Genomic DNA, 26,492 nt, shown 5'->3' with positions numbered 1-26,492 from the left:
TTGTCACATGGCATCGATTTGTCACATGGCATCGGTTTGTCACATGGCATCGGTCTGTTAGGTTTTGGGATGAGAACGTGTTGGATGGTTATCTGTCTTGGTCTGGTGGAGGTCTCTTCCCATAAGAAGACTGATGACTTTTTCATTAACACTGAAGTGTTTCTTTCTTCTCTCTCCCCTCAGATGACTTCACACTATAACCAAGGACACCTCATAGGGGATCATCTGATTGTGGCTTCTCTAATAATCTTTCTAATAGTAATATTGTTCACTGTTATGTTACAGAGTGAAGTGAGATTAGTGCTGTAAAACTTCCATAACACTGAACAGATGCCACCACAGATATGTTGAAATCTCAGTCAAAACTAGCAAAAACAAATGAAATCCATGAATCAGAAATGCTGATTGTTGAACAGATAATTCAGTCTGTACATGAGGAGGATCCACTTTAGACTAAACTACATACAGAAACACAGGAACCAGGGCACAGTGTAAATCCAGGACCTCTGTGTGCAACAGCTGACCTGTATGAACACAAAACACTGATTGAAGTCCACGTTGATGCTTTCTGTCTGTTTAACTTTTACATTTGAAGCAACACATTTTACTTCAAACACACAGATCAGGTAGAAAACTGTGGATTAGAAAACAAATTCATCAAGAAGGTCCTGAAGCAAGAAGTTCATCATTGCATAGAGTAAGAAAAAGGACATGAATCATCCCACGGGTCTGTGCAGTCGTTATATTATCATCAGCTAAATCATGTCTGCATACTGTGTGTGTGTGTGTGTGTGTGTGTGTGTGTGTGTGTGTGTGTGTGTGTACTTGTTTTCATGACATCTTAGGACAATTTTATGATAACACACTCACAAAATGAGGACGCTCAGAAAAATGAGGACATTTTTGAGGTCCTCATTTTTCTGAGCTTTCTAAAGTGTTCTAGAGGCTCCCAACATGCTCCCAAACCAAAAATCTCGAAAGTCCTGAAACATCACAATTTTATGAAAAAGTGTGTTTAAGTGTGTTTAGCGTTTTTGCTCACTTTCAGTTTCGCCGCCTACTGGCCAGTTTTGGAACTTAACACACTTTAAACACACTTTCAGTGACGTCACTCTGCGAGTCCTCATATTGTAGGTGTGTCAGACACAATAACACATTTGACCCAGGTTATACCCTTCTGGGGCTTAGCGGACACATGCGTGGACAGCACCTTTTAGTTCTTATGTCCAAAGTCGTATTCAATGTTGAAATGGAGGTGAACTTTATTTCAATCATTCGTGGAATAGTAACAGATGAATTTTGAGGCTTCTGAAAATTGTTCGTTCAAACCTTGCCAATTAAACAATCATTCTAACACACATCAAAAACTTTTCACATTTTTATACATATTAAGGTGAGCTATAAGCAAGGGTAACAACAGTTAAATCAGGCAAATCTTGACAAAAATGAAGGTCTTTAGATTCAGTTATCAGTACCTGCACAGCTTGGTTTCTTTTGTTGTTGACAAAATGTATCGAAATATAAAGTTTCAACATTTGTCTAATTATATTACTATTAATTAATGAGTCTTACTTCTCAAGATCAATGCACAAATTGTCTGACCTTCACTATGCAGAATGATGTGTGTGCAGATTTTGACCCTTGAAGAGTTTATATTAATCTACATTAATATAATTGCATCTGCAATCTGCAGTTGAACTTGGAGATTCCTGCCGCTGTCATCTGATTCAGTATGATCATCAGGCTCAGTCTCGACTCTGTGTATCTACAAGAATTGATGAAAAAAGTCAACACTTTATTAATTATATTTTAAATTCAACTTACCTTATACTTTTTACAATATAGTATAAAATGCATATTGTTTCTTTAAAAACTAATAACACACTATTAAAAACTGCAGAATGCACAATTCCAGCTTCATTTAGTAATTCAATTAGTAAATAAAAGTGAGTAATTAAGTCACTTAATTAACTAAGCAACTGTAAATGTCACAGAAGTACAATTCAATTTCAATTCAATTTTATTTATATAGCACCAAATCACAACAAAAGTCACCTCAAGGCGCTTCATAGATACAGAGAAAAACCCAACAATCATATGACCACCTATGAGCAAGCGCTTTGGCGACAGTGGGAAGGAAAAACTCCCTTTTAACAGGAAGAAACCTCTGGCAGAACCAGGCTCAGGGAGGGGCGGCCATCTGTTGCGACTGGTTGGGGTGAGAGAAGGAAAACAGGATGAAAGACATGCTGTGGAAGAGAGACAGAGGTTAATAACAGATATGATTCAATGCAGAGAGGTCTATTAACACATACTGAGTGAGAAAGGTGACTGGAAAGGAAAAACTCAATGCATCATGGGAATCCCCGGCTGCCTACGTCTATTGCAGCATAACTAAGGGAGGATTCAGGGTCACCTGGTCCAGCCCTAACTATATGCTTCAGCTAAAAGGAACGTTTTAAGCCTAATCTTGAAAGTAGAGATAGTGTCTGTCTCCCGAATCCAAACTGGAAGCTGGTTCCACAGAAAAGGGGCCTGAAAACTGAAGGCTCTGCCTCCCATTCTACTTTTAAATACTCTAGGAACAACAAGTAAGCCTGCAGTGTGAGAGCGACGTGCTCTAATAGGGTGATATGGTACTACAAGGTCATTAAGATAAGATGGGGCCTGATTATTTAAGACCTTGTATGTGAGGAGTAGAATTTTGAATTTAATTCTGGATTTAACAGGAAGCCAATGAAGGGAAGCCAAAACAGGAGAAATCTGCTCTCTTTCTAGTCCCTGTCAGTACTCTTGCTGCAGCATTTTGGATTAGCTGAAGGCTTTTCAGGGAGTTTTTAGGACATTCTGATAATAATGAATTACAGTAGTCCAGCCTGGAAGTAACAAATGCATGAACTAGTTTTTCAGCGTCACTAAGAGACAGGATATTTCTAACTTTAGAGATGTTGCACAAATGAAAGAAAGCAGTCTTACATATTTGTTTAATATGTGCATTGAAGGACATGTCTTGGTCAAAAATGACTCCAAGGTTCCTCACAGTATAACTGGAGGCCAAGGTAATGCCATCCAGAGTAAGAATCTGGTTAGATACCATATTTCTAAGATTTTCAGGGCCGAGTACAATAACCTCAGTTTGATCTGAATTAAGAAGCAGAAAGTTAGCGGCCATCCAGGTCTTTATGTCTTTAAGACATTCCTGCACTTTAACTAATTGGTGTGTGTTATCTGGCTTCATGGACAGATAGAGCTGGGTGTCATCTGCATAGCAGTGAAAATGTATGCTATGTCTTCTAATGATACTGCCTAGGGGAAGCATGTATAATGTAAACAGAATTGGTCCTAGCACTGAACCCTGTGGAACTCCATAATTGACCTTAGTGGGTGAAGAGGACTCTCCATTTACATGAACAAATTGTAGTCTATTAGACAGATATGATACAAACCACTGGAGTGCAGTACCTGTAATATCTACAGCATGCTCTAATCGCTCTAATAGGATATTATGGTCAACAGTATCGAACGCTGCACTAAGGCCTAGCAGGACAAGCACAGAGATGAGTCCACTGTCAGAGGCCATAAGAAGATCATTTGTAACCTTCGCTAAAGCTGTTTCTGTGCTGTGATGAGCTCTGAAACCTGACTGAAACTCTTCAAATAAGCCATTCCTCTGCAGATGATCTGTTAGCTGTTTGACAACTACTCTTTCAAGGATTTTTGATATGAAAGGAAGGTTGGAGATTGGCCTATAATTAGCTAAGACTGCTGGGTCTAGAGATGGCTTTTTGAGTAAAGGTTTAACTACAGCCAGCTTGAAGGCCTGTGGTACATAGCCGATTATTAGAGATAGGTTGATCATATTTAAGATTGAAGCATTAATTAATGGCAGGACTTCTTTGAGCAGTTTTGTAGGAATGGGGTCTAAAAGACACGGAGGATTGGAGGAAGTAATTATAGAAGTTAACTCAGAAAGATCAATTGGAGAAAAAGAGTCTAACTTAACATCAACGGTACTAAAAGTAGCTGTAGATAATGTTACATCTGTGGGATGATTATTGGTAATTTTTTTCTCTAATGATAAGAATTTTATTTGTGAAGAAGTTCATGAAGTCATTACTAGTTAACGATGGTTGGCTCAAAAGAGCTCTGACTGTTTGTCAGCCTGGCTACAGTGCTGAAGAGAAACCTGGGGTTGTTCTTATTGTCTTCAATCAGTGACAAATAGTAAGATGTTCTGGCTTTGCGGGGGGCTTTCTTATAAATCAGCAAAATATTTCTCCAATTATGATGATCCTCTAAATTTGTGACACGCCATTTCCTCTCCAGATTACGAGTCATCTGCTTTAGGCTACGTGTTTGAGAATTATACCACAGAGTCAGGTACTTCTGATCTGAGACCTTAGTTTTCACAGGAGCTACAGTATCCAGAGTCATATGTAGTGAGGAGGTGAAATTATTAACAAGATGATCGACCTCTGTTGGAGCAGCGTTCAGATAGCTGCTCTGCTCTGTGTTGGTACAGGTCATTGAAGATGATAACAGTGGGTGGATTACATTCTTAAACATAGTTACAGCGCTTTCAGAAAGACATCTGTGATAAAGTCTACTCTCCACTGCTGTGTAATCAATTATTGTAAATGTAAATGTTATCAGGAAATGATCAGACAGGAGAGGGTTTTCAGGAAACACTGTTAAATGTTCAGTTTCTATGCCATATGTTAAAAACAAGATCTAGAGTGTGATTAAAGTGGTGGGTGGGTTCTTTTACATTTTGAGAGAAACCAATTGAGTCTAATAACAGATTAAATGCCATGTTGAGGCTGTCATTCTTAGCATCTACATGGATGTTAAAATCACCCACAATAATTATTTTATCTGAGCTGAGCACTAAATCAGATAAAAAGTCTGAGAAATCAGAGAGAAACTCTGTGTAAGGCCCAGGTGGACAATTAGATGATAACAAATAAGACTGGTTTCTAAAATTTTTCAGCTGGAGTGGACAATGCTAAGCATCAGGCTTTCAAATGAATTAAAAGTCTGTCTTGGTCTTTCATTAATTAATAGGCTGGTGTGAAAAATTGCTGCCACACCGCCCCCTCGGCCTGTGCTTCGAGGTTTCTGGTAGTTAGAATGACTCGGGGGTGTTGATTCATTTAAACTAACATAATCATCCTGCTAAAACCAGGTTTCTGTAAGGCAGAATAAATCGATTTGTTGATCAATTATTAAGTCATGTACTAACAGAGACTTGGAGGAGAGAGACCTAATATTTAATAATCCACATTTCACTGTTTTACTCTTTAGTTAGGATGTGGATACTGTATTGTTCTTTCTTTGTAATTGTTTATGTTTAAGTTGTTTGTTGCTGGTTTTTAGTTTGTTTTTTGTCTTTTTGGAAGCTGACACAGTCTCTATGGAGATGGGTTTTTGGGGGGGTAGCAGGAGGAGAGAAGCTGCAGAGAGGCGTGTAAGACTGCAACTCTGCTTCCTGGTCCCAACTCTGGATAGTCATATTATGGGGGGTTTAATTAATTTGTCCATATTTCTAGAAATGAGAGCTGCCGTCTCTCCTTATAAGACCAGGTTTCCTCCAGAAGGTTTGCCAATTATCTATGAAGCCCACATCGTTTCTGGGACACCACTCAGACAGCCAGCAATTTAAGGAGAACATGCGGCTAAACATGTCACTCTTGGTCTGATTGGGGAGGGGACCAGAGAAAACTACAGAGTCCCACATTGTTTTGGCAAAGTTACACACCGATTCAATATTGATTTTAGTGACCTCCGATTGGCGTAACCGGGTGTCATTACTGCCGACGTGAATTATGATTTTACTGAATTTACGTTTACCCTTAGCCAGCAGTTTTAAATTTCCTTCAATGTCGCCTGCTCTGGCCCCTGGAAGACAATTGACTATGGTTTCCGGTGTCTCTAGCTTCACATGTCTGAGAACAGAATTGCCAATTACCAGAGTTTGACCCCCGACGGGTGTGTCGCCGAGTGGGGAAAAACGGTTAGACATATGTATGAATTTGAGGAGTGGACCCAAAATGCTGACACAAAGGAACGTGAAAGAAAATTTGAATATTAACAGAAAGCAAGCCGTTTATTAATCTCTACTTTTAAGATTAGGCTTCAAACTTTCCTTTTTGCTAAAGCATATAGTTAGGGCTGGATCAGGTGACCCTGGATCCTCCCTTAGTTGTGCTGCAATAGACGTAGGCAGCCGGGGGATTCCCATGAAGCACTGAGTTTTTTCCTTTCCAGTCACCTTTCTCACTCACTGTGTGTTAATAGACCTCTCTGCACTGAATCATACTTGTTATTAATCCACAGCATGTCTTTGTCCTGTCTTCCTTTTCTCACCCCAACTGGTCACAGCAGATGCCCGCCGCTCCCTGAGCCTGGTTCTGCTGGAGGTTTCTTCCTGTTAAAAGGGAGTTTTTCCTTCCCACTGTCGCCAAAGCGCTTGCTCATAGGTGGTCCTATGATTGTTGGGTTTTTCTCTGTATCTATTATTGTGCGATCTACTGTACAATATAAAGCGCCTTCAGGCGATTGTTGTTGTGATTTGGCGCTATATAAATAAAATTGAATTGAAATTAAAAGATTACAAAACAAAAGGCAGAGGTGAAGCTAAACAATAACCTAACCTGGGGAAAATATTTTTTATTAAAAAAAAAAAACAAACAAACCATGAAACCTGACATGGATACAAAGATACCTGGAACATGGAAACGTGGCACCAAAGACAACAGATGACCTGACACTGAACAAATGAGGACAGGACTTACAGTGGCTTGCAAAAGTATTCGGCCCCCTTTAACTTTCCCACATTTTGGCACATTACAGCCACAAACATGAATCAATTTTATTGGAATTCCACGTGAAAGACCAATACAAAGTGGTGTACACGTGAGAAGTGGAACAAAAATCATACATGATTCCAAACATTTTTTACAAATAAATAACTGAAAAGTGGGGTGTGCGCAATTATTCAGCCCCCTGAGTCAATACTTTGTAGAACCACCTTTTGCTGCAATTGGATTCCATTAAAATTGATTTGTGTCACGGCTGGGAAGGCGAGCCGTGTGGTGTGGAGGAAGGAGGACCCAAGATGCAAGCAGTGGATGAAAATGGTAGTGAAGTTTATTTACAAGGTGTAGTGGCAAACAAGCAGTGGGGCATGACAAATAACTGAAGACACCTAAACTGGGAAGAACTAAAATAACAGACCTGGGTGCATACGACAAAGGGATGCGCGGCAGCCGCCGAGCAGGACACCGAGTAACAGGCAGGAGAACACACAGGGCTTAAATACACACACCAGTAATCAGGGGATGAGAGACAGGAGGGCAACACGGCTGGGAGGAATCAGAGCTGACGGGACAGGGGAAACGTAAACTGAACACACTCACATCAGACAGAGACCTTCACAATAAAACAGGAAACTCAGACACGGGGAACCAAACAAGACACAGAACTAAACAGACAGATTCACAAACAGACGGGGTGACAGCATAGACAGAGACACAGACTCAGAGGCAGACCAAATATAACACATAGAACTCAAACAATAATAATCATCATCATCATCATCATAATAATAAACTAAAAGCGCTGGGTCACCGACCCAGGACCATGACAATTTGTGTTTGTGGCAGTAATGTGACAAAATGTGGAAAAGAGGGACGAATACTTTTGCAAGCCACTGCAAGTACACAGAGAGATAATGAGGGGATGAGGAACAGCTGGGACAAGGGGAAACAAAACTAGACTCACTGCATTTAGGACAAAGACTTTCCCAATAAAACAGACATCACAAGGGTAATCTAATAAACAAATGAACTTAGCAAACCTAAAGAACTTATAAATAAACATCGACATCTAAACAAACTAAAACTTAAAACGCTGGGTCAACAGACCCAGGAAAGTGACAGTAAAATCATTTATTATACACATTATACTTATTTTCTTAAATTGCTTATCTATTATCTGTATTTTAACTTGGGGGTCTAGGGGTGCTGCATGTTTATGATAACACACTGACAATATCAGGACAATTTTAGCCTTACTCTATCAGTGAACAGCATGCCCATGCTAACTTAAACTAGACCAGCAAGCTAACCCCATGTGTATTAAGTGTTACTTCAGAATAGGAACCAAACAAATTAACGGAACGAAATTAACTGTAACAGCAGTTTGCAAAACATTGTGACAGTTCTCAAGTGTTCCTACCTCAAATCCAGCACGTGTTGCTGTGTTTTTGTTGTTAAATGGACGAGGAGAGACCGTGGCTGGTGAGAGGATGCAGCATTTCGTCAGTGGAGCATAGAACGACGTCTCTGATTGGTCAAAAAGTGAGTAAAGATGCATCTGATTGTTCGAAAGCGTCAACCAAAGAGCTGCTGGTCACGGCAAGATACAAACTCGCCGGAGCTCTGCGTGAACGGCACATCCGGGACCTTCAGCACTCAGGAGAGATTTATCTTGAGGTATGTATTTACCTTTGATATCCATGCGTCGACGAAAGCTCCGCGAGGTAAAGTTGTATGTTTAACAAGCTAATTAAGGTTAGTTAAACGGAATTAAAACAATACACAACCGATTTGAACAAATTGAAAGTGGTGAATGATGATAAATGCTAAAAAATTACTTAAGATTTATCTTTAACAATAGATATTAGAAGTTAAATTTAACTGTTTTTAAATTCCCACCGGAGTTAAAGGGACCTGCGGCCTTGCATGTGCTCTGCATCTTCAACTGCAGAGACAGTCAGTCTAAGCTCAGTGTAGCTAACTGCAACACACTTTTTTTTTCAACACAAGATATGCTTGGGGGGATTTAAATGATAATATTAATGTTTTCTTATTCAGCACAAATCAATAATATTATAGTTATTTGCTCACGGTCTGGGTCTCTGGCCCAGCGTTTCTGATGTTATTCTAAGGTTTTTGAGTTTCTTATGTTTAATGGCGGGTTAGTTGAGTTTGGCTTAACGTTATTAATATCGTTTTAAGGAGTTTATGTTAGGGCTGTATATTACCACGTTTGTATTTTCATGCCATGTTTCCTGTTTTATTTTGAAAGAGTCTGTTGCGTTCAGTTCATTAATCTCACTTCCCTGTTGTGTCAATAGAATCATTTGTGCAAGCTACTACCCTGCTGTCCCTCTGTCGTGTCTCAACCTCCAACAGGAAAGTAGAAGTCCTCATATGGTAGGACCAGTGATTGTAGTGTGTGTTACACTGTCCTCATATTGTTTTAAGCTGTGAAGGACAGGAGTGTGTTTCAGTTGCCTTCCTCATGTGGTAGGACCAACAACTCTAGTGTGTGTTACACTGTCCTCATATCGTTGGGTAGCAGAACCGTACAGTGTTAAGTTTCTATAGAATCTGGTATAAGGAAGTCAGATCCTTCTGTAATAATATTCACTGATACAAATATGATCTGTAGTTAATTAAATAGTCGGGATTTATACTAGAGAATGTTTCTGACGTTATATTGTTGTCTTTTGTTGCAGACACCAGGTGCCGAGGTCCTGTCTCAACCTCCTTCAGACCAATTGGTGAGTGACACACCCACTTCATTCTTCCAACAGGTTACACATTATTTTTTTGTATTTGGCATCAAGTATATGTGTCAGTTGGGCCTAGTGCATAAATGAAATGCACTTTAATTGTACTAAAACAATCAGTTTTAGTCGAAGTTAACCAAAACCAACATTAGCATTAGGATAAAGTAATTGTCTATACCATTTGTTAGTCCAAACTTTCCCTTAAAGCATCAGCTTGATCTTTATTCTGACAAAATTTGATATTTTTGTCGTTTTACACATGTTTTTGTCAAAATAAGCTCCCGCTGATCAGTTTACATGATTTAATTTCTGGGGAAATAGATGGCTGTACATCAGTGTTGGGTTTAGAGCTTTTATTGACAACAGCAGGAGAAGTTAGAGGTCAGGAATGTGAACTCTACATGTGTTCAGTCGTCATGTCCTCATATTGTTTTAAGCTGTGAAGGACAGGAGTGTGTTTCAGTTGCCTTCCTCATGTGGTAGGACCAACAACTCTAGTGTGTGTTACAATGTCCTCATATCGTTGGGTAGCAGAACCGTACAGTGTTAAGTTTCTATAGAATCTGGTATAAGGAAGTCAGATCCTTCTGTAATAATATTCACTGATACAAATATGATCTGTAGTTAATTAAATAGTCGGGATTTATACTAGAGAATGTTTCTGACGTTATATTGTTGTCTTTTGTTGCAGACACCAAGTGCCGAGGTCCTGCCTCAACCTCCTTCAGACCAATTGGTGAGTGACACACCCACTTCATTCTTCCAACAGGTGAAGATGGATGTTGCAGACAGGACATATCCTAACTTTTGCAGCCGTTACGATAATAACGCGCTGTTTGCACGATGAGCACAGCTTCCAAGCTCCCCTAAATTGACCGTGCGCTTCGTGTTGTGTGTGCGTGAGTCTGTGCATTTAGTGGCGTCTGTGCAGAAATGACTAGTAAGACAAGGCTGCAAACTATTCTCACAGACTTCAAGTGTGCACTTGAATCCAAAACGATCTCTCTCTCTCCCTCCGGCTCTGTTGAGATGCCACTGGGAGAGTAACGACTGCCCCTCCCCCCCTCTGCTCAGCAAACAGGTGGCTGTTTTTGCACCCCTCCCCCTCTGCTCTGCAAACACGTGGCTGCTTTTGCACCCCTCCCCCCTCTGCTCAACAAACACGTGGCTGCTTTTGCACCCCTCCCCTCTCTGCTGAGGGCAAAAACAAGGCTCATGTGCAAAGTGAAGCAAAATAACATTGACAGAGGTTCAGAGAAAGGAGGAAAAAAACGGAGCAGGCTCCCGTTGTTCACTTCAAGGAGGCGGCTCTACGGGCCGTTTTGTTTGTGACCGACACACACAGTATATATATATATATATTCTCAATCACATTCACACCACTCTCTTATATCAGTTCCACTACATCAAGACTATTTTATGGTGGTCAGCTGTTTTATTGTCATGTATTTTGCATAGTAAGATAACCATGTCCTCCATTCAAAAGCACTGAAAATGTCTATGGTGGTGCTGTACCTAATATTGTGCTCATTTGATCCAAAACCTATTTTTCCTTTATTTTGAAGGCTGAGGCTTAGATCCATTAGGTATTCACGAGAAAGGCATTATCGCATGTCAGGATTACAGTATATCGAAAATATGTGATTATAATGGGAGTCAATGGGGCCCAAACGGATACAAGGGTAAAAGGAGGTAGTACATATGTGAATCTTCTTTACTATACACCACACCATAGAGGGGATCATTGAATTTCAAAAATAATCCTAAAACACACATCCTGGCCAAGTTTCATGCAACTAGTCTTTAAAATGACTGATATATTGAGAATCAAAAATCCAAAGTTACCCAAGCGGGTCCCTTTTTTCGCTAGGGTAAAACGAGGGTTAAATAGTCGGGATTTATACTAGAGAATGTTTCTGACGTTATATTGTTGTCTTTTGTTGCAGACACCAGGTGCCGAGGTCCTGCCTCAACCTCCTTCAGACCAGTTGGTGAGTGACACACCCACTTCATTCTTCCAACAGGTTACACATTATTTTTTTGTATTTGGCATCAAGTATATGTGTCAGTTGGGCCTAGTGCATAAATGAAATGCACTTTAATTGTACTAAAACAATCAGTTTTAGTCGAAGTTAACCAAAACCAACATTAGCATTAGGATAAAGTAATTGTCTATACCATTTGTTAGTCCAAACTTTCCCTTAAAGCATCAGCTTGATCTTTATTCTGACAAAATTTGATATTTTTGTCGTTTTACACATGTTTTTGTCAAAATAAGCTCCCGCTGATCAGTTTACATGATTTAATTTCTGGGGAAATAGATGGCTGTACATCAGTGTTGGGTTTAGAGCTTTTATTGACAACAGCAGGAGAAGTTAGAGGTCAGGAATGTGAACTCTACATGTGTTCAGTCGTCATGTCCTCATATTGTTTTAAGCTGTGAAGGACAGGAGTGTGTTTCAGTTGCCTTCCTCATGTGGTAGGACCAACAACTCTAGTGTGTGTTACAATGTCCTCATATCGTTGGGTAGCAGAACCGTACAGTGTTAAGTTTCTATAGAATCTGGTATAAGGAAGTCAGATCCTTCTGTAATAATATTCACTGATACAAATATGATCTGTAGTTAATTAAATAGTCGGGATTTATACTAGAGAATGTTTCTGACGTTATATTGTTGTCTTTTGTTGCAGACACCAAGTGCCGAGGTCCTGCCTCAACCTCCTTCAGACCAATTGGTGAGTGACACACCCACTTCATTCTTCCAACAGGTGAAGATGGATGTTGCAGACAGGACATATCCTAACTTTTGCAGCCGTTACGATAATAACGCGCTGTTTGCACGATGAGCACAGCTTCCAAGCTCCCCTAAATTGACCGTGCGCTTCGTGTTGTGTGTGCGTGAGTCTGTGCATTTAGTGGCGTCTGTGCAGAAATGACTAGTAAGACAAGGCTGCAAACTATTCTCACAGACTTCAAGTGTGCACTTGAATCCAAAACGATCTCTCTCTCTCCCTCCGGCTCTGTTGAGATGCCACTGGGAGAGTAACGACTGCCCCTCCCCCCCTCTGCTCAGCAAACAGGTGGCTGTTTTTGCACCCCTCCCCCTCTGCTCTGCAAACACGTGGCTGCTTTTGCACCCCTCCCCCCTCTGCTCAACAAACACGTGGCTGCTTTTGCACCCCTCCCCCTCTGCTCTGCAAACACGTGGCTGTTTTTGCACCCCTCCCCCTCTGCTCTGCAAACACGTGGCTGCTTTTGCACCCCTCCCCCCTCTGCTCAACAAACACGTGGCTGCTTTTGCACCCCTCCCCTCTCTGCTGAGGGCAAAAACAAGGCTCATGTGCAAAGTGAAGCAAAATAACATTGACAGAGGTTCAGAGAAAGGAGGAAAAAACGGAGCAGGCTCCCGTTGTTCACTTCAAGGAGGCGGCTCTACGGGCCGTTTTGTTTGTGACCGACACACACAGTATATATATATATATTCTCAATCACATTCACACCACTCTCTTATATCAGTTCCACTACATCAAGACTATTTTATGGTGGTCAGCTGTTTTATTGTCATGTATTTTGCATAGTAAGATAACCATGTCCTCCATTCAAAAGCACTGAAAATGTCTATGGTGGTGCTGTACCTAATATTGTGCTCATTTGATCCAAAACCTATTTTTCCTTTATTTTGAAGGCTGAGGCTTAGATCCATTAGGTATTCACGAGAAAGGCATTATCGCATGTCAGGATTACAGTATATCGAAAATATGTGATTATAATGGGAGTCAATGGGGCCCAAACGGATACAAGGGTAAAAGGAGGTAGTACATATGTGAATCTTCTTTACTATACACCACACCATAGAGGGGATCATTGAATTTCAAAAATAATCCTAAAACACACATCCTGGCCAAGTTTCATGCAACTAGTCTTTAAAATGACTGATATATTGAGAATCAAAAATCCAAAGTTACCCAAGCGGGTCCCTTTTTTCGCTAGGGTAAAACGAGGGTTAAATAGTCGGGATTTATACTAGAGAATGTTTCTGACGTTATATTGTTGTCTTTTGTTGCAGACACCAGGTGCCGAGGTCCTGCCTCAACCTCCTTCAGACCAGTTGGTGAGTGACACACCCACTTCATTCTTCCAACAGGTTACACATTATTTTTTTGTATTTGGCATCAAGTATATGTGTCAGTTGGGCCTAGTGCATAAATGAAATGCACTTTAATTGTACTAAAACAATCAGTTTTAGTCGAAGTTAACCAAAACCAACATTAGCATTAGGATAAAGTAATTGTCTATACCATTTGTTAGTCCAAACTTTCCCTTAAAGCATCAGCTTGATCTTTATTCTGACAAAATTTGATATTTTTGTCGTTTTACACATGTTTTTGTCAAAATAAGCTCCCGCTGATCAGTTTACATGATTTAATTTCTGGGGAAATAGATGGCTGTACATCAGTGTTGGGTTTAGAGCTTTTATTGACAACAGCAGGAGAAGTTAGAGGTCAGGAATGTGAACTCTACATGTGTTCAGTCGTCATGTCCTCATATTGTTTTAAGCTGTGAAGGACAGGAGTGTGTTTAAGTAGAAGTCCTCATATGGTAGGACCAGTGATTGTAGTGTGTGTGTTACACTGTCCTCATATTGTTTTAAGCTGTGAAGGACAGGAGTGTGTTTCAGTTGCCTTCCTCATGTGGTAGGACCAACAACTCTAGTGTGTGTTACACTGTCCTCATATCGTTGGGTAGCAGAACCGTACAGTGTTAAGTTTCTATAGAATCTGGTATAAGGAAGTCAGATCCTTCTGTAATAATATTCACTGATACAAATATGATCTGTAGTTAATTAAATAGTCGGGATTTATACTAGAGAATGTTTCTGACGTTATATTGTTGTCTTTTGTTGCAGACACCAAGTGCCGAGGTCCTGTCTCAACCTCCTTCAGACCAATTGGTGAGTGACACACCCACTTCATTCTTCCAACAGGTGAAGATGGATGTTGCAGACAGGACATATCCTAACTTTTGCAGCCGTTACGATAATAACGCGCTGTTTGCACGATGAGCACAGCTTCCAAGCTCCCCTAAATTGACCGTGCGCTTCGTGTTGTGTGCGCGCGAGTCTGTGCATTTAGTGGCGTCTGTGCAGAAATGACTAGTAAGACAAGGCTGCAAACTATTCTCACAGACTTCAAGTGTGCACTTGAATCCAAAACGATCTCTCTCTCTCCCTCCGGCTCTGTTGAGATGCCACTGGGAGAGTAACGACTGCCCCTCCCCCCCTCTGCTCAGCAAACAGGTGGCTGTTTTTGCACCCCTCCCCCCTCTGCTCAACAAACACGTGGCTGCTTTTGCACCCCTCCCCTCTCTGCTGAGGGCAAAAACAAGGCTCATGTGCAAAGTGAAGCAAAATAACATTGACAGAGGTTCAGAGAAAGGAGGAAAAAAACGGAGCAGGCTCCCGTTGTTCACTTCAAGGAGGCGGCTCTACGGGCCGTTTTGTTTGTGACCGACACACACAGTATATATATATATATATATATATTCTCAATCACATTCACACCACTCTCTTATATCAGTTCCACTACATCAAGACTATTTTATGGTGGTCAGCTGTTTTATTGTCATGTATTTTGCATAGTAAGATAACCATGTCCTCCATTCAAAAGCACTGAAAATGTCTATGGTGGTGCTGTACCTAATATTGTGCTCATTTGATCCAAAACCTATTTTTCCTTTATTTTGAAGGCTGAGGCTTAGATCCATTAGGTATTCACGAGAAAGGCATTATCGCATGTCAGGATTACAGTATATCGAAAATATGTGATTATAATGGGAGTCAATGGGGCCCAAACGGATACAAGGGTAAAAGGAGGTAGTACATATGTGAATCTTCTTTACTATACACCACACCATAGAGGGGATCATTGAATTTCAAAAATAATCCTAAAACACACATCCTGGCCAAGTTTCATGCAACTAGTCTTTAAAATGACTGATATATTGAGAATCAAAAATCCAAAGTTACCCAAGCGGGTCCCTTTTTTCGCTAGGGTAAAACGAGGGTTAAATAGTCGGGATTTATACTAGAGAATGTTTCTGACGTTATATTGTTGTCTTTTGTTGCAGACACCAGGTGCCGAGGTCCTGCCTCAACCTCCTTCAGACCAGTTGGTGAGTGACACACCCACTTCATTCTTCCAACAGGTTACACATTATTTTTTTGTATTTGGCATCAAGTATATGTGTCAGTTGGGCCTAGTGCATAAATGAAATGCACTTTAATTGTACTAAAACAATCAGTTTTAGTCGAAGTTAACCAAAACCAACATTAGCATTAGGATAAAGTAATTGTCTATACCATTTGTTAGTCCAAACTTTCCCTTAAAGCATCAGCTTGATCTTTATTCTGACAAAATTTGATATTTTTGTCGTTTTACACATGTTTTTGTCAAAATAAGCTCCCGCTGATCAGTTTACATGATTTAATTTCTGGGGAAATAGATGGCTGTACATCAGTGTTGGGTTTAGAGCTTTTATTGACAACAGCAGGAGAAGTTAGAAGTCAGGAATGTGAACTCTACATGTGTTCAGTCGTCATGTCCTCATATTGTTTTAAGCTGTGAAGGACAGGAGTGTGTTTAAGTAGAAGTCCTCATATGGTAGGACCAGTGATTGTAGTGTGTGTGTTACACTGTCCTCATATTGTTTTAAGCTGTGAAGGACAGGAGTGTGTTTAAGTAGAAGTCCTCATATGGTAGGACCAGTGATTGTAGTGTGTGTGTTACACTGTCCTCATATTGTTTTAAGCTGTGAAGGACAGGAGTGTGTTTCAGTTGCCTTCCTCATGTGGTAGGACCAACAACTCTAGTGTGTGTTACACTGTCCTCATATCGTTGGGTAGCAGAACCGTACAGTGTTAAGTTTCTATAGAATCTGGTATAAGGAAGTCAGATCCTTCTGTAATAATATTCACTGATACAAATATGATCTGTAGTTAATTAAATAGTCGGGATTTATACTAGAGAATGTTTCTGACGTTATATTGTTGTCTTTTGTTGCAGACACCAGGTGCCGAGGTCCTGCCTCAACCTCCTTCAGACCAATTGGTGAGTGACACACCCACTTCATTCTTCCAACAGGTTACACATTATTTTTTTGTATTTGGCATCAAGTATATGTGTCAGTTGGGCCTAGTGCATAAATGAAATGCACTTTAATTGTACTAAAACAATCAGTTTTAGTCGAAGTTAACCAAAACCAACATTAGCATTAGGATAAAGTAATTGTCTATACCATTTGTTAGTCCAAACTTTCCCTTAAAGCATCAGCTTGATCTTTATTCTGACAAAATTTGATATTTTTGTCGTTTTACACATGTTTTTGTCAAAATAAGCTCCCGCTGATCAGTTTACATGATTTAATTTCTGGGGAAATAGATGGCTGTACATCAGTGTTGGGTTTAGAGCTTTTATTGACAACAGCAGGAGAAGTTAGAGGTCAGGAATGTGAACTCTACATGTGTTCAGTCGTCATGTCCTCATATTGTTTTAAGCATTGAAGGACAGGAGTGTGTTTAAGTAGAAGTCCTCATATGGTAGGACCAGTGATTGTAGTGTGTGTATTACACTGTCCTCATATTGTTTTAAGCTGTGAAGGACAGGAGTGTGTTTCAGTTGCCTTCCTCATGTGGTAGGACCAACAACTCTAGTGTGTGTTACACTGTCCTCATATCGTTGGGTAGCAGAACCGTACAGTGTTAAGGTTCTATAGAATCTGGTATAAGGAAGTCAGATCCTTCTGTAATAATATTCACTGATACAAATATGATCTGTAGTTAATTAAATAGTCGGGATTTATACTAGAGAATGTTTCTGACGTTATATTGTTGTCTTTTGTTGCAGACACCAGGTGCCGAGGTCCTGCCTCAACCTCCTTCAGACCAATTGGTGAGTGACACACCCACTTCATTCTTCCAACAGGTTACACATTATTTTTTTGTATTTGGCATCAAGTATATGTGTCAGTTGGGCCTAGTGCATAAATGAAATGCACTTTAATTGTACTAAAACAATCAGTTTTAGTCGAAGTTAACCAAAACCAACATTAGCATTAGGATAAAGTAATTGTCTATACCATTTGTTAGTCCAAACTTTCCCTTAAAGCATCAGCTTGATCTTTATTCTGACAAAATTTGATATTTTTGTCGTTTTACACATGTTTTTGTCAAAATAAGCTCCCGCTGATCAGTTTACATGATTTAATTTCTGGGGAAATAGATGGCTGTACATCAGTGTTGGGTTTAGAGCTTTTATTGACAACAGCAGGAGAAGTTAGAAGTCAGGAATGTGAACTCTACATGTGTTCAGTCGTCATGTCCTCATATTGTTTTAAGCTGTGAAGGACAGGAGTGTGTTTAAGTAGAAGTCCTCATATGGTAGGACCAGTGATTGTAGTGTGTGTGTTACACTGTCCTCATATTGTTTTAAGCTGTGAAGGACAGGAGTGTGTTTCAGTTGCCTTCCTCATGTGGTAGGACCAACAACTCTAGTGTGTGTTACACTGTCCTCATATCGTTGGGTAGCAGAACCGTACAGTGTTAAGTTTCTATAGAATCTGGTATAAGGAAGTCAGATCCTTCTGTAATAATATTCACTGATACAAATATGATCTGTAGTTAATTAAATAGTCGGGATTTATACTAGAGAATGTTTCTGACGTTATATTGTTGTCTTTTGTTGCAGACACCAGGTGCCGAGGTCCTGCCTCAACCTCCTTCAGACCAATTGGTGAGTGACACACCCACTTCATTCTTCCAACAGGTTACACATTATTTTTTTGTATTTGGCATCAAGTATATGTGTCAGTTGGGCCTAGTGCATAAATGAAATGCACTTTAATTGTACTAAAACAATCAGTTTTAGTCGAAGTTAACCAAAACCAACATTAGCATTAGGATAAAGTAATTGTCTATACCATTTGTTAGTCCAAACTTTCCCTTAAAGCATCAGCTTGATCTTTATTCTGACAAAATTTGATATTTTTGTCGTTTTACACATGTTTTTGTCAAAATAAGCTCCCGCTGATCAGTTTACATGATTTAATTTCTGGGGAAATAGATGGCTGTACATCAGTGTTGGGTTTAGAGCTTTTATTGACAACAGCAGGAGAAGTTAGAGGTCAGGAATGTGAACTCTACATGTGTTCAGTCGTCATGTCCTCATATTGTTTTAAGCTGTGAAGGACAGGAGTGTGTTTAAGTAGAAGTCCTCATATGGTAGGACCAGTGATTGTAGTGTGTGTGTTACACTGTCCTCATATCGTTGGGTAGCAGAACCGTACAGTGTTAAGTTTCTATAGAATCTGGTATAAGGAAGTCAGATCCTTCTGTAATAATATTCACTGATACAAATATGATCTGTAGTTAATTAAATAGTCGGGATTTATACTAGAGAATGTTTCTGACGTTATATTGTTGTCTTTTGTTGCAGACACCAAGTGCCGAGGTCCTGCCTCAACCTCCTTCAGACCAATTGGTGAGTGACACACCCACTTCATTCTTCCAACAGGTTACACATTATTTTTTTGTATTTGGCATCAAGTATATGTGTCAGTTGGGCCTAGTGCATAAATGAAATGCACTTTAATTGTACTAAAACAATCAGTTTTAGTCGAAGTTAACCAAAACCAACATTAGCATTAGGATAAAGTAATTGTCTATACCATTTGTTAGTCCAAACTTTCCCTTAAAGCATCAGCTTGATCTTTATTCTGACAAAATTTGATATTTTTGTCGTTTTACACATGTTTTTGTCAAAATAAGCTCCCGCTGATCAGTTTACATGATTTAATTTCTGGGGAAATAGATGGCTGTACATCAGTGTTGGGTTTAGAGCTTTTATTGACAACAGCAGGAGAAGTTAGAGGTCAGGAATGTGAACTCTACATGTGTTCAGTCGTCATGTCCTCATATTGTTTTAAGCATTGAAGGACAGGAGTGTGTTTAAGTAGAAGTCCTCATATGGTAGGACCAGTGATTGTAGTGTGTGTATTACACTGTCCTCATATTGTTTTAAGCTGTGAAGGACAGGAGTGTGTTTCAGTTGCCTTCCTCATGTGGTAGGACCAACAACTCTAGTGTGTGTTACAATGTCCTCATATCGTTGGGTAGCAGAACCGTACAGTGTTAAGTTTCTATAGAATCTGGTATAAGGAAGTCAGATCCTTCTGTAATAATATTCACTGATACAAATATGATCTGTAGTTAATTAAATAGTCGGGATTTATACTAGAGAATGTTTCTGACGTTATATTGTTGTCTTTTGTTGCAGACACCAAGTGCCGAGGTCCTGTCTCAACCTCCTTCAGACCAATTGGTGAGTGACACACCCACTTCATTCTTCCAACAGGTTACACATTATTTTTTTGTATTTGGCATCAAGTATATGTGTCAGTTGGGCCTAGTGCATAAATTAAGTGCCCTTTGATTATATTAAAATAATCAGTTTGATTGAAAGTTTCCCATATTCAACATTAGCATTACTTGTTTGTGAACATCTTAGGAGAAAGAAATTGGCATATCATTTGTTAGTCCTAACTTTCCCTTTAAAGCATCAGCTTGATCTTTATTCCTACTAAATTTGATATTTCTGTGTTACATTGTCCTCAGATTGTTTTAAGCTGTGAAGGACATGAATTTGTTTTTTTGTTTTTAGCCTTTCTCAATTGGTAGAACCAACAACTCTAGTTTGTGTTACATTGAAACTGAACAGCAGGGATGTTTGTCATGAAGATAATAACACTCTATCCGATTTCAAACAATCACACTGTGATGAGTATTATTAGTAGATTATGTTCACATGTAAAATATTCATATCAAATGGTAAATATCCTATATTTATATAGCGCTTTACTAGTCCCTAAGGACCCCAAAGCGCTTTACACATCCAGTCATCCACCCATTCACACAGACATTCACACACTGGTGATGGCAGCTACATTGTAGCCACAGCCACCCTGGGGCGCACTGACAGAGGCGAGGCTGCCGGACACTGGCGCCACCGGGCCCTCTGACCACCACCAGTAGGCAACAGGTGAAGTGTCTTTCCCAAGGACACAACGACCGAGACTGTCGGAGCTGGGGCTCGAACCGGCAACCTTCTGATTACAACTCTTGAGCCACGATCGCCCCTTAGCCCCTTAATGTAGAATTACACACTGCCCAACGCTGACTTTGCCTACAATGCAGAGAAAAAAGCAAACAGACCTATTGCATGCATTGATTCTCATATTTCACTGTTACTTTTCAAAGGCTCAAGGACCAAGTATTCCGGGGGTTCCAAGCCACACGCTTTACTCAGCTGCCCTGGACAACATGAAGGGCACCTCTGCCTCAATCACCCTGGACAACAAAAACATTAGCAACACTTCACCAAGAAGGGGTAAAGGCACCCAAATACAAAATGTTTTAGGTTAATATACTTGTGATCAAAGAACAAGTTTGTTTTCAGACATGACACTATTCAGAGCTTTTATCATAAATCATTTCATCTTATTTGATTCCCAGCAGAACACAGCACTTCAAATGGTTCATTCCAAGCATCCTTAAAGGAGCAATAAGCAATATCTTTTCACTGCTAGGTGTGCTGTTTTGCACTGCCTGTGAACCAAACCAAAGTCTATGGCTGGAGATCAACACAGAGAGAGGGATTGTGACTTCATGCTGTACTCCAGATGTAATTACACCTCTAGTTCTTCACATAGTCATTTTTAATTCCTTCAACCTAAGTATGATGAATTGTGCTTATTGCTCCTTTAAAGTGCTCCAGTAGAAAGCAAGGTTTAAGAACATTTTGTATTCACATTATAAACTAGAATATTTTCTATCTTTTCTTGCATTCACATTAAGATATTTTCTTTTGTTTCCATTTATGACAGCTGGGACGGTGAGAAGCAAGTGGACAAATGATGAAGTGAAGGTTGCTGAGCGGCATGTTTCACTTCATAAAAAGCTGCAAAGTACCAGGTAAAAAGGAATGTGACTGCTGCCTCCAAGCAGAGCCGGCAGCTCTGAAAGGCAGAGACTGGGTTGTCATAAGGTACTACAGCCACAACAGGATCATAGCATTAAAAGAAAGATGCAAGAAAAAAAGAAACAAGCAAGAGAGATACTTTGTTACTTCCACAGTTATGTCAGTATTGCAGTTTTCTGTATTGCATTGTTCTTACTCATAAATCTGTGGTTTATGCTGGGTGCTTTTTGCAATTAAATGATAAAAAAGGCAGATAATGTTCCACGTTTTTATTCACATGAACATTCACTACAAAATGAATTAATGCATTACAATATCAAGACTTAAAAAGTAGACTGACCACATTTGACCCATGTCTTTTTTTTTTTTTAAAAGTCTTTACACAGCTCAGATTTACTGTTTTATTAACACATAAATGTCTGATATTTCTGTCAGAAGTTACCCAACTGATGAGCATTACTATTGTGCATCCATGTCTATTATATTGTAATCTCAAAAGGAGCCAAGCTAAAAATGCAGAACCTACCGTTACCTGGTCCTTATAAGTCATGTATACTTGAAAATTATGTGTTTCCATGGGCTTCACAATTCACCTAAACATGAAATATCTGTGTGTGACCTTATGGTACTCATAAGTCACATAAACCTGACAGTGTCCTCACAAGTAGCATTAAATTCAGGTTTGACCAAAATTTAGCCCTAGCCAAAATCTCAACAGATGGGTGTGTTCCTGGAAGCATGGGTCAAATTTTTTGAGATCCCCATGCCTCTAGGACCTTCGGAAAGGCACGTTCCCATTTGTCACATTTTTGTCATACGTACTGATATATCACGAAAACACGTATGTGTGTGTGTGTGTGTGTGTGTGTGTTGCTTTTTTAAATCTTCTACTTAGAGTTCAAACTTGGATAGTGATAAAAACATTGCACTGCTTCATTTAATATCTAATTGAACACATCTGTGATTGAATTTGAATCTTAAATGTTTTGATTTCAAAGATGTGGTTCTGATATGAAGGAAAGAAAGTAAATTGTTGCCATGGATACAGTGAGACAGACGCCTCAGACCCTTATTTTTTATTTCTTTGACTTTTTATTTTATTGATTCATTTCTTTATTTTTACATTTTAAAAAGTGTATTTGTCTGAATGAACTAATCCCCATTTCCCATGCTTTGTATCACTGGTCATACTGGGAACAGCCATAGAAAATGTTTGTAAAGAAGAAATCTTAAACATGAGCAGATTCTCAGGCGATTTCTGTTTCCTAACCATTGTTTCAGTGCACACGTCCCATCACTACATGTGTGTTAAAGATTTCTTTGGGATCAAAATCATCCACTGACAGTTATCAGTACAAACAGGATGCAAAAATCCAAAGTTCAGACTTCAGAGTTACTAAAACAGAGATGTGAGGAAAACTGGTTCTTCACACGACGTTTCATGTGTGAACAGTAGAGGTGGTTTCATTTTCACATGTAGGTGTTGCAGTGAGGATTGCAGGGAGACATTTGCTGAATAGCTGCAGCTCTGCTCCTGTAGACTGCCTCTGAATGTGTGTGTGGTGATAAAGTCACTTTAATTAAATGTCACCTGTCAGGGAAAACTTTGTGTTGACTGAAGAAAGTTCACTTCTCTTTCATTGCAGCTCCACTCTTATTTTTGATGCACTCATTTGTTTCATAAATGATTTCAATGATTTTGCCACAGCTCTGCATTGTCAGGTCGGAGCATGTGTGCTTTTGATGAAATGCTGATATGATGACGCTTGATTGGGGAAAGATTTCCACAGGTGGTGTTGTTGGTCTCCTTCTTCCAGTTTTCTTGTTGCTGCCTCTCTCCTCGCCTCAGTTGCTGCAGCTGTATCATGTATGTTGTTATGTTACATACAAAGAGGAATTTGTGACATTAAAGAGTAAAGATTCTTCTAATTGTTTTCCATCTCATCTCCTACTGCTTTAGTCTGCGTGGACAATATATGAGTAAATCATTACCAAGCCAGATTATATTTGGAATATTTCAAACAGAGGACATTACAGTGAAATCTGCTTTCAATGTGACATTTACTTTGATCCTTTAAGACACAGTTTATACATCAGACAAGCTGTTTGCAGAGCGATTAAATGTTTGATATTGTTGTTAAAGTTGTACAGATGAGCGTTAATCACCAACAGCTTCATTCATGTGGATGAACTGGACGGTTCCAGGGAAACTATCAGGATCACACGCCTCCAGTGGTCACTGTGAGTAACTACAACTCTGCACATACAATAATTAAGATGAAGAAATGTTTTTATTGTAGAAAGATGAACCAAATGTAGTTTGACTCTCTGACAAACGATGGCAAGATAAAAGTAGTTTGTTAAAAAAGACACAAAAATGGTAACAATGCAAACAAATACAAACAACAGCATATCCTGATATGAGGCTCACAGATCAGGATCAGTACAATACGTAGCAACCGACATTGATGTTGCCATGGTGACCGCTGCTATATATAGTGTTTCTGTTACCTCACTTGTCTTAAACATCAACGCTGGCTGTTTTTCATTTTACTAATGAGTCCACTCTCTTCCCTCACTTTCGTCTCTTCCTCGTGTTTGAGCTCCTCTCAGAGAGGATTTAAGAAAGAGCTTTGATGATGGCTGTAGCTCAGGAGACAGAGCAAGGCATCTAATGATCAGAAGGTTGGTGGTTCAATCCCTGACTGCTCCAGCTGGCACGCAAAGTATCCTTGAGCAAGACACTAACCCTCTCCGATGCATCCATCAGAGTATGAACGTGTTAAACAAGAATCAGTCCATTCACCATGGAAATATCAAAGTAGAAAGTGATGGCAGTTATGATTGGCTGCACAGCTGGATCACATGACCAGGTGAGTGGTACAAATAACAGGAAGCTTCTCTTGTGGCTTTAATAATCATTTGAATTGATAACTTGTGATTTACAGACTGTTCTTTATCTTTTCATTGTCGTCTGAAACACAGAAAAATATCAATGTTGGAAAATATGACATTTATATCTAGTTTCTACAGGATGGTTTAATTCTCCAAAGGCCACCACAGACATGACAAAGTTATTTCATCATTATAATGCACAAAAACAAAAAGCAGGATGAGCCCTGCTGCTCACCAAACTTGTGTTGAATAATAATTTGTGAATCATTTAGTTTAAAACATCAACTGACTGAATCCATGAATCTCATCATGTGTTTCTGAGTGAAAGACACAGACATGAACAGACTGAACTGTTTCTCTAACAGGTAAGACTAACTACAAAGAGTCAATTCATACCTAAGTGTGCCAAAAAAGTCTGAAATACCCTTCATGAAACCAGTCGATGGATCCCAGAACCCAAATCCAGGATAAAGAGGTTCAGTGAATGTGGTGTGGAAGGTGTGGAGGTGGATCAGAGAGTCAGAGGAGACTCTGTAGAAGGACAGAGTGCCAGCAGGACAGTCCACATACACTGCTGCTCTGTTAGAGACAGAGGGGGAGGAGGAGGAGATGGGTGTTTGTCTGTTATTGTGCCACACAGAGGAATCATGATCAGAGCAGCAAAGACTCCAGGACTGATCATTTCCACCAAACACACACTCATCACTCCTTCCTTTCCTTTTGATTCCTCTGTAACTCACTGATATCCGAGCCCTCCTCGTCCACTCGACCTCCCAGTAACAGCGACCAGTCAGACCATCTCTACACAGCAGCTGTTCACAAACATCAAATCTGTCTGGATGATCAGGATGTGACTGAAGCTCCTCCACATGTGTCACCTTCCTGTTGTTGTCAGACAGTTGGAGCTTTGTGTTCACTGTGTTTGTGTCGATTGTGAGTTGACAGGAATCTAAGTTCAAAATACTTATTAAATATATACATCATTGATTTAATGCCAAATAATTTCATTTCCAACATTTACAATAAATTAATTAAAAATTTAATGATTCTTAAATAAATGTAATTAATCAATTAATAACACATTTAATTAATTATTTAAGAATCTATTTATTTAATTCATTTGGGCCCTTCTAGCCCTGCAGCTGTGCATGTGCTCACATATCCACTGGTATGTGTCCTACAGGTATTCTCACAGCAGTGCTGCTGAACATTAAATGACCAGCAGATGTCAGTTCTTCATAATAAGCAGTTAAACTTTGTGTGATCTGCCTTTGGGTGAAGCAACAAAGCCGGAAAAATTGGACACATTCACAGAGCTTTACCACACCATCACTAGACAACAATGGAATTATTTTAACTAAAAACAAATAATCAGAAAGTCTTCTGCCTGGTCTCGTACCTCTGTGTTTCTGTAACATGAATAATGAGCTGAAATTCTCCTCACGACACCACCGATCAGCTCGAAGGGCCCTCGAGTTTACCTGCATGCATCCTGTTCACCTGTCAGCTGTTTAACACCTGCTGCTTATTCAGGAAACATGCCCACATTACCTGGTGACAGTCACAGTTTAATGCGGGCCGCTGTTTGTCAATATAAAATAGTTTAGTTCCAATATTGTGCACATTGGTATTGCAAATGCACCATATTTTACAGACCATAAGGCTCACTGTGTGTGTGTGTGTTGCTTTTTTAAATCTTCTACTTAGAGTTCAAACTTGGATAGTGATAAAAACATTGCACTGCTTCATTTAATATCTAATTGAACACATCTGTGATTGAATTTGAATCTTAAATGTTTTGATTTCAAAGATGTGGTTCTGATATGAAGGAACAGGAAGTAAATTGTTGCCATGGATACAGTGAGACAGACGCCTCAGACCCTTATTTTTTATTTCTTTGACTTTTTATTTTATTGATTCATTTCTTTATTTTTACATTTTAAAAAGTGTATTTGTCTGAATGAACTAATCCCCATTTCCCATGCTTTGT

General features: G+C 39.6%; 2 protein-coding genes across 2 annotated transcripts; one reads left to right on the top strand and one right to left on the bottom strand.

The window, feature by feature from the left end:
- The first annotated feature begins 7,152 nt into the window (after window positions 1-7,152).
- Window positions 7,153-23,506, top strand: LOC147336335 (uncharacterized). Its single transcript, XM_086285342.1, has 15 exons — window positions 7,153-8,495; window positions 9,140-9,218; window positions 9,524-9,568; window positions 11,524-11,568; window positions 12,269-12,313; window positions 13,645-13,689; window positions 15,705-15,749; window positions 16,134-16,139; window positions 16,640-16,684; window positions 17,480-17,524; window positions 18,320-18,364; window positions 19,907-19,951; window positions 20,887-21,016; window positions 21,216-21,310; window positions 21,513-23,506. Exons 1-15 carry the CDS (start codon window positions 8,371-8,373, stop codon window positions 21,522-21,524), a joined length of 852 nt encoding a protein of 283 aa, XP_086141468.1. The 5' UTR covers window positions 7,153-8,370; the 3' UTR covers window positions 21,525-23,506.
- Window positions 23,025-25,473, bottom strand: LOC147336334 (neoverrucotoxin subunit alpha-like; the record flags this gene model as incomplete). The annotated part of the gene is made up of 1 exon (XM_086285351.1): window positions 23,025-25,473. A coding segment is annotated over one exon (600 nt), but the record flags the coding sequence as incomplete, so codon positions are not given.
- Window positions 25,474-26,492: the final 1,019 nt, after the last annotated feature.

Source organism: Aulonocara sp. 'chitande type north' Nkhata Bay, linkage group LG3 (assembly GCF_057382095.1).
Source record: "Aulonocara sp. 'chitande type north' Nkhata Bay isolate Kocher_YH1m ecotype deep benthic linkage group LG3, A_spYH_male_GT1.1, whole genome shotgun sequence".
In the NCBI taxonomy this organism is placed as follows: Eukaryota; Metazoa; Chordata; class Actinopteri; order Cichliformes; family Cichlidae; genus Aulonocara; species Aulonocara sp. 'chitande type north' Nkhata Bay.
This window is presented reverse-complemented; position numbering and strand designations above follow the sequence as displayed.